General features: G+C 37.6%; 1 protein-coding gene across 1 annotated transcript; it reads right to left on the reverse strand.

The window, feature by feature from the left end:
- Positions 1-2568: 2568 nt before the first annotated feature.
- Positions 2569-6900, reverse strand: LOC306863587 (uncharacterized protein). The gene is made up of 2 exons (XM_079407010.1): positions 6509-6900; positions 2569-4282 (listed from the first exon to the last, which is right to left on the reverse strand). Exons 1-2 carry the CDS (start codon positions 6774-6776, stop codon positions 3282-3284), a joined length of 1269 nt encoding a protein of 422 aa, XP_079263136.1. The 5' UTR covers positions 6777-6900; the 3' UTR covers positions 2569-3281.
- Positions 6901-9407: the final 2507 nt, after the last annotated feature.

Genomic DNA, 9407 nt, shown 5'->3' on the forward strand with positions numbered 1-9407 from the left:
ATCTTCTGTTCGGTCTCGTCTTCTGTTATGGATCGCTCCACGAAGGAATGCAGGAAACGAGAGGGCAAGTACAAAACAGGGTTTTAATAACAAAAGAGTTTCTGAATACAAGGAATTAAACTTCTAACAACGTAACATAACTTTAAGACGAGACAAAGACATGAGGAGAACTGAGGACTTATAAAGGGACCAACCAAAACAAGGAAACAAGATAATTAATTACACACAGGTAAAAAGACTAAACGATGATTAACTAATAACAGGAAAAAAGAACAGGAAGAACCAAATAAGGGCAAAAGAGGATTAAAGAGAAACTATACCGTGACAGTGGATTTAAGACATTTTAATTATAATTAAGCCCTAACTTTTACATAAGGAATGTAAAGATTTTTCAGGATCTGCAGCCACCCTGTTAAATCTTAGTTAGCTTAATGCACCACAGAACTCATTAAAGATGAATGAAGAGAGAGAAACAAAAAAAACGCACCAACCTCCTTGTTCCCGTTTTATTCTCCAGGTTTCTGGTTCCTCCTTCGTGTTTTATTCTCCAGGTTTCTGGTTCCTCGTGTTTTATTCTCCAGGTTTCTGGTTCCTCGTGTTTTATTCTACATGTTTCTGGTTCCTCGTGTTTTATTCTCCAGGTTTCTGGTTCCTCGTGTTTTATTCTCCAGGTTTCTGGTTCCTCGTGTTTTATTCTCCAGGTTTCTGGTCCCTCCTGTTTTATTATCCAGGTTTGTGTTTTATTCTCCAGGTTTCTGGTTCCTCCTGTTTTAGTTTACATGTTTCTGGTTCCTCCTGTTTTATTCTCCAGGTTTCTGGTTCCTCCTGTTCGTGTTTTATTCTACATGTTTCTGGTTCCTCGTGTTTTATTCTCCAGGGTTCTGGTTCCTCGTGTTTTATTGTCCAGGTTTCTGGTTCCTCGTGTTTTATTCTCCAGGTTTCTGGTTCCTCGTGTTTTATTCTCCAGGTTTCTGGTTCACTTGTGTTCTCCTTACTCTCTTCTTTAACAAACACCATCTTCACAGCAGATCTCAGTTCAGATGATACTCCTGCAGATATTCTTGCTTGCTCCAAAACTTAGTCACGACTATGAGGATGAAAATATTACAGTTATTCATTGTCCTAATTCAAAAACCATATTTTTCTGTTTATAGAAACATTTCTAACCGTTTGTATTAAAACAGCTTCACGATAAAACAACAGAGAGCGTGGTGAAACTAAGCTTCTTCCTTAATGGTGTTTGGCAAACAAACGTGTGTTTTAGCGCCACCTGCTGGACTGGAGTGAGAAGCGGAGAGAGGAGGGAAATAATAGTCTATAAGGTGCAGTGATCTGCATAAATAAATTATTGATTCGCATGGTATTTGAGCAACACCAACAGTCTTCAAGGGTGAAGATTGGTAGAGAAAAATGAAGTTAAATATTTCAGTGAAAATCACACAAGGTTCCCCAATGGTTACATTTTAGGTTATCTTTTTTTTTTTTTTTTTTTGCAATGTTGCCTTAATTATGGGAATGCACCCCAGCCCAGAACTGTAGCCATTTTACTTTGCATGCAGTTGCGTAGTAATGAACATGATGGAAGGCAACGACTCACTGTGATGTAGCCTGTTAGAATGTGCCTAAAATTCAAGATGAGTGGGCAAAATACAAAGCAAAAGTGCCATTTTCCTGAACATCTGCTCGATTGCAAATGTGACATTGACTTTATACAACAGTCCAATAAACAATAAAACAATAGTTTCATTTTAAACATAATACTGTCAGTATTGTCTGTTCTTGTTCTATTTCTCCAAAGAAAATAGTTCCAAAAAATCCACAGCGAAACTGTTGTGCATCTCTGAGCAACACAAAGCGGTGTTTCATTGCTGAATGAATCCGTGTTTTTAACAACTCTAGTGAGTGGCTTTAGTTTCATATTTAGAGTATCATTTCATTTTTTATTACTTTCATAATTTAATATTACATTTGTAAAAATCCATTAATCTCATAGGTGTTGTGCAATTCTAAGTGCAGTTTATACAGTCTGCACTGTAAAAAATCTAATTAACAAAATGTTGGAAGGGCTTAAAAAATATTTAAGTTGAGCAAATTTTATTGCTTGGCCTTGTTGAGAGGATGCGCCCTCAATACCACGACTGAGGTGTCCTTGAGCCCCAACTGCTCCTCGGGCGCTGCAGCATAAAATGGTGTTAGATGACATACAAAATGTGCAGGGCAGGGGGTCTTCCAGGACAGGTTTGAAAACCACTGACCTAGATGGCCATTGGCACAAGACCATGGGAACCAGATGAGTCCTCTGCACAATCCACCTTTGCTGCAGCATGGAACAATCAGATAGTTCGTCTGGCCAGAGGAGAACTAAGCAGTTGGGGGTTCGGTGTCTTGCTCAAGAGCACCTCAGTCGTGGTATTGAGGGTGGAGAGAGCGCTGGACATTCACTCCCCCCACCTACAATCCCTGCCGGCCCGAGACTCGAACCCGCAACCTTTGGATTATGAGTCCGACTCTCTAACCATTAGGCCACGACTTCCCCTTATAGTACACAGAGAATGAATAAGCACATTTGAATTCATACAGTACATTTATTTGTGTAGCAATGTGTTGCATGCAAACAGAAAAGTCATATTTGCGTGTCTATTTTACACATTTATTTTATGAAGAGACATAGTTAACAGAAAATTGCCATAAAATGACATCAATCAAAGAGAGAGTGAAAAATATACTATTGCTACAAGTTTCTATCTTCTTGATGGACACTGGAAGATATTTGAGTATACAAGTACGTTTGACAGATTTTGGATCATTTTGTATGTGAAGACTCACATGATGAAAACAAAAATATATGTAATGGTCTGAAAATCAAGAAGCCATGTTCATTTAGTTATTGTGGAAACTGTAATACTTATCATTTTGCATACATGCTAAAACACCAGCAGTTTGCTTAAATTAATAAGAAATTCAAATCTGGTGTGGACAAGACACTAATTGTTCCGAGCTTAACAGATTTCATAGTTTATTAGTTTTGAAAAAAAAAAAGTTCACATCCTACAAATTGGGCCAGAGGGACTGAGAAATTAAAATGTTCTGAATTTGTTTTTAATTTCTTTAAAATATCTGTTTTGTTTTTATTTTTAAATAACAAAAAGAACCAATAAGAATACTGTTAAAATACCAGATGGATTAGCAATGACAGTAAGAGCAGTAATACCTTTAAAACCTTAACAATATCCATCTCTACACAGCACACAAGTTTCAGTCATCAGATGCAAAAATCACTTTTACATGTTGTTTGAGCATAAATGTGTTTTGGCAGTGTGAACCTTAAGGTCTCCTTTCTGTGTAAAACTCTTTCCACACTGAGAGCAGCTGAAAGGCCTTAACTCAGTATGAGTTAACATGTGCTTCCTCAGGATTCCTTTGCATATGAAACTCTTTCCACACTGAGAGCAGGTGAAAGGCTTTATTTCTGCATGGATTAACATGTGAGTCTTAAGGTATCCTTTGCATGTGAAAGACTTTCCACAGTGAGAGCAAGTGAAAGGGTTTTCTGAAGAGTGAGTTAACAAATGATCCTTAAGGTGTCCTTTCTGTGTAAAAGTGTTTCCACACTCAGAGCAGCTGAAAGGCCTTATCCCAGTATGAGTTAACATGTGATTCCTCAGGATTTCTTTACATACGAAACTCTTTCCACACTGAGAGCAGGTAAAAGGCTTTATTCCTGCACGCATTAGCATGTGCTTCTCAAGGCTTGCTTTACGTGTGAAAGTGTTTCCACACTGAGAGCAGCGGAAAGGCTTTTCTGAAGAGTGAGTAACCAAATGATTTTCAAGGTGTACTTTCTGTGTAAAACTCTTTCCACACTGACAGCAAGTAAAAGGCTTTAATCCAGCATGAATTAACATGTGATCCTTAAGGTTTTTGTTACACGTGAAAGTGTTTCCACACTGAGAGCAGATGAAAGGCTTTTCCCCAGTATGAGTTCTCATGTGTTTCTTAAAGGTTCCTTTATGTGTGAAAGTCTTTCCACACTGAGAGCAAGTAAAAGGTTTTTCTGAAGAGTGAAAACTCTCTTCCTCACTATGAATTCTCATGTGATAAATAAGGCTTCTTTTCTGTTTGTAAGTCTTTCCACACTGAGAGCAGCTGAAAGGCTTTTTGACTTTTTTTTTAATGCTGCAACTCGCTGATTTTTCTCCATTGACATCACAATCTTTCTGTTCCTGATGCTTCTCCTCCACCTCATCCAGATCTTGTCTTTCTTCTTTCATTTTCATAAGGCCTAAAATGAAATCATCAAAAAAAAAAAATGATTGGGGTGATTTTGTAGGTGAGTAAATCAGCATAGAAAAGAAAGAAATTACAAGCATAGACAATATAGTAGAACAAAGATACAAATGAAATAAACAGTGCTTTATATTTTTCAGGTAAGTCTAACAGTATTCGGTAGGGCTGCACGATTAATCGCATGTCAGTAAAGCCGGTTCTTTGACTAGTGGTTAATCTCCATCACCTGCTTTCAGATGGAGCGAAATTTAATACACGGAGCCGTAGTTCGCTGACAAGCCACGCAAAATCGTCTTCATAATCGAATGCGATTTATCAGCGATTATGAACGTGGTTTTGCGTGGCTTGTCAGCGAACTACGGCTGATTAGAACACTCTTAGATTATGATACTTTTTTAATAACATTGCTGCATATAAAAATTAATAGCTGCCTGAGGTGGAGCCGACTTTATTAGCGTGAAATAGCAGAAGGCGAACATTCGTTTTGCGCTCGGTGTGAAAGCAACATTCATGGGCGATTTGCCTCACTTCTTCGCATCTCGCTCAGTGTGGAAAGGCTTTCCTGTAGCTCAAATAGTAGAGCATGGCGCTAGCAACGCCAAGGTCATGGGTTCGGTTCCCAGGGAAAGCAAAAAGCTGATAAAATGTAAAAACTGTAACTTGAATGCAATGCAAGTCGCTTTGGATAAAAGCGTCTGCTAAATGCATAAATGTAAATGTAGCACCAAGCTACATTGAAAATGAATGTAATTATTAACGTTTTTGCTCAAAACCCACTTTAAATCATCGAGTCCTTGTAATAACGTCCGATTGTGATCTAAAATGGATTTTGATTCTATAATAGCCAGACATGTACTCTTTGTATCTTTTATAATGGACTGATCGATACCTGTATGTGGTAGATACTGTCAAACCAAAATTTATTTAGACACCTTCAACATTTCTCACATTTTATTCACTGTAGTTTAGAAAATGCTAATAAAATATTACAAGAACTCCAAGTTAAACTGTGTCAGAACAAATTTAGCTTGATAATACCTGTCTATCAATCAATCAAAATTATTCAGACAGCTGTTGGTATGACAATATTTACACAACTATCAATACTTTGTCGGGCCACCCTTAGCCTTAATGGCAGCCTGTAGTCTCCTGGGCATGCTGTCAACCAGCTTCATGAAAGCCTGAATTTACATTTTTTCCATTACTTGGTCTGAATAATTTTTGGTCTCACTTTTGTATCAATTTTACTGGTAGTCCACTGTAGGAAGAATTTTTGGGTATAATTTGTCACAGTTTACTTTATTTTGCTATCCTCAGTTACTTAAATTAACTATAGTGTCCTGCACCCACTAGTAAAAAAAAAATAAAAAATGATATCTGGTCTCTGAATAATTTTTGGTTTGACTGTATGTTCTTTGGTTATTTTTCACACTTAACTATGCCCATTAAAATGTAATTTACAATTTTTTGTTACTTTCACTGTTAATTTTGTATTTATTTATTTGCTCTATGGTACATCATCTTAAATAGCATTAGAGCTGCTCCATTGCAGCGGCTCAGTGCTGTAACCACGCTTTTTGCTGTAATTATGCAGGGAACCACTCGTTATAAATCAATCATTTTCAGATATAGAATTTTTTTTTTCATCTGAAACATTTAGATTTCAAAGCCATATAATTGCATGAAGCCACACGCATGAAGCAAGGAAAACACGCACAGCGCGCGCACTTATGTGTACCGGAGCAGATGAAAGGGACAAGTACAGAACAGCCTAGCGCATTTCACACAGGCTGATAGTTTCACTTGTGTTTCACTCGTGTTCAATGCTTAAGGTTAAAAATAAATGATGTTGAAAGTGAACGAATGCCCCTATATGTTGTCATACATTTACGATTTAGTTTTAATTCAAATGATATCAATAAAGATCACACCACAGAAGTGCGCGCGCGCTCTCTCTCTCTCTCTCGCAACAACAGCAAGAAACACCAACAACAGAAAAACAGACAGCAGAATGTAGTTATTAGAGATTAAGGATGTCTAAAAATGTACATGCAATGAATATAATGTTAAACATTCAGTATTAATGCCTGTATAGCTGATGTGAGCAAGCTGATAAGCAAAACACGCTGAGTGGATCCAGCGCGCGGCGGCGCAGATGCGAGAGAGCGCTAATCACGTACCACAAACAGTCATTAAAAATGAATGAAGAATAATCACCAACCTCCTTGTTCCTCGTGTTTTATTCTCCAGGTTTCTATGGTTTCTGGTTCCTCGTGTTTTATTCTCCGTGTTTCTGGTTCCTCGTGTTTTATTCTCCAGGTTTCTGGTTCCTCGTGTTTTATTCTCCAGGTTTCTGGTTCCTCGTGTTTTATTCTCCAGGTTTCTGGTTCCTCGTGTTTTATTCTCCATGTTTCTGGTTCCTCGTGTTTTATTCTCCAGGTTTCTGGTCCACTGGTGTTCTCCTCACTCTCTTCTTTAACAAACATCATCTTCACCGCAGATCTCAGTTCAGATGATCCTCCAGATATTCCTAAACTAAATTTTCTAACAGTTTGTATTAAAGCAGCATCGACCAAACAACAGAGAGCGCGGTGAAGCTAATCTTCTTCCTCTGAGGTTTAATGGTGTTTAGCAAGCAAACGTGTGTTTTATCGCCACCCGCTGGACTGGAGTGAAGGGAAAAAAATACTTGGTGCGTTTAAAAGGCGCTGTTTTGTTTTCCTTTGAAAAGCCAGGCACACATAAATGATTAATACATTATAGACTCGCATGGTATTTGATCAACACTAACAGTCTTCATGAGTGAGAATTGTATGAGAAAAATGATAGAAGTCAAATATTTAAGTGAAAATCACACAAGGTTCAGGGCAGAGTCAGTATATTTGATAAAACCCTAAACTACTCTGTTGAAAGACACTGTTATATTCTTATATTTTCTCACAATGCACGGATAAGACATCAGCAATACAATAACAAACAAATAACACTCGTCATCATCAACTACTACAGCTAAATACCTACAGCAGCATAATATGTCTATGTGAATTTAAATATAGGCTAGTCTGATTTTAACATTTAATATTTATTCATTTAGCTGACGCTTTTATCCAAAGCGACTTACAATTGTTATATATGTCAGAGGTCGCACGCCTCTGGAGCAACTAGGGGTTAAGTGTCTTGCTCAGGGACACATTGGTGTCTCACAGTGGATTCGAACCCAGGTCTCTCACACCAAAGGCATGTGTCTTATCCACTGCGCCATCACCACCACCTTTTTTTTATGATAACTACATTCATTGCAATTAATTAAATCATGTTACACTTTTGTATGTGCAGAAACTGACAACAATCATGACAATAATAAAGAGCTCCAGCAATATTATTCCAAGTGTGAAATTGTATTAATATTTATCTATATTAACTTTTGTGTACAGACCTAAAATGTCTTGCGTGGCTCATTATATAATATTTTGGAGCCCCCTTTAGCACTCACGAGGGAGGAAAAACCAGTTCCTCAGCCACACAACATTTGTCTGAGCCTGAGGACGAGGAAGACACATTGTCATCCACTTCTCTCTCTCCTCCCCAACAGGAGTCATCAGGTGTTTGTGTACATATCCTATTTTAAGTTATGCAATAATTAACAAACTTTGCAAAAGAGAAACATAAATAAATTCATTACTCCAGTTTCCAAAGTAACACTGATGATTTTTTAAATTATTATTACAGGGTATGTATGATGTTCCACCACTATAAATGCTGAATAACGTGTAAGCTAATGTAATATGCTCTCCATTAGAAATACCTGTAGCAGCATCCTCTCCATATCCTGCTGCTGAAGATTAACCATTATCCACAGACCCTTCAGTTCTGACAGACAGAATTCAGACACAAATCAAATCACTTTTTTTGTCACATCATCAAGAGCACATGTGCCATGGTGACTGAAAAGCTTGCTCATATTCAGCCAAATGCTAAAGAGCTCACTGGACGGCGCTTCACAGTGCAGATGGACAATGACCCAAAGCATACTGCAAAAGCAACCAAAGAGTTTTTGAAGGGAAAGAAGTGGACTGTTATGCAATGGCCAAGTCAATCACCTGACCTGAATCTGATTGAGCATGCATTTCACTTGCTGAAGACAAAACTGAAGGGAAAATGCCCCAAGAACAAGCAGGAACTGAAGACGGTTGCAGTAGAGGCCTGGCAGAGCATCACCAGGGATGAAACCCAGCGTCTGGTGATGTCTATGCGTTCCAGACTTCAGGCTGTAATTGACTGCAAAGGATTTGCAACCAAGTATTAAAAAGTGAAAGTTTGATTTATGATTATTATTCTGTCCCATTACTTTTGGTCCCTTAACAAGTGGGATGCACATATGCAAACTGTTGTAATTCCTACACCGTTCACCTGATTTGGATGTAAATACCCTCAAATTAAAGCTGACAGTCTGCGGTTAAAGCACATCTTGTTCGTTTAATTTGAAATCCATTGTGGTGGTTTATAGAGCCAAAAATGTAAGAATTGTATCGATGTCCCAATATTTATGGACCTGACTGTATTTGTAGTTGATACACTTAATCACTTTTCCTGTGGCATGCAATGTTTTAATGACAGCGATGAGTGCTATAATAATTCATATATTTAGCCTAAACTTAACTGCGGATCTCATGTTATGAGAATTAGTTTTTTGTTAATCGATGCATGCTGATGTACTTTTATCATAGTTTATATTATAGTTATATGGTACCGAAAGTGTTCAACATTCAACCCGTTATTTTTCATCAGTAGCCTATATTATTTGTGATTTATATTTTGTCATCAGGAATTCCTTTTTTCGTGTGCTTTCACTTTCAAAATCTTGATCTTGGTGTCACGTTTTACAAGAAGATAATTGTTTGTTTTGCCTGTATCTATACACCTTTAACTTTTTAATACTAAAACAAAAGATGGATTCATTGTTATTCTTAATTAAAAAGCACAACAACAATAAAATGACAAACTAGCTTACATAACATTTATTAACAAAAAGGAATAAGACGAGGCATGGGACACATCACATGCTGTATTATTTACAGCGCCTCTCTTCACGTGATCAGTGAAATCTGACTCCTACAGTG

The sequence above is a fragment of the Barbus barbus genome (genome assembly GCF_936440315.1).
Source record: "Barbus barbus genome assembly, chromosome: 4".
Lineage (NCBI taxonomy): Eukaryota > Metazoa > Chordata > Actinopteri > Cypriniformes > Cyprinidae > Barbus > Barbus barbus.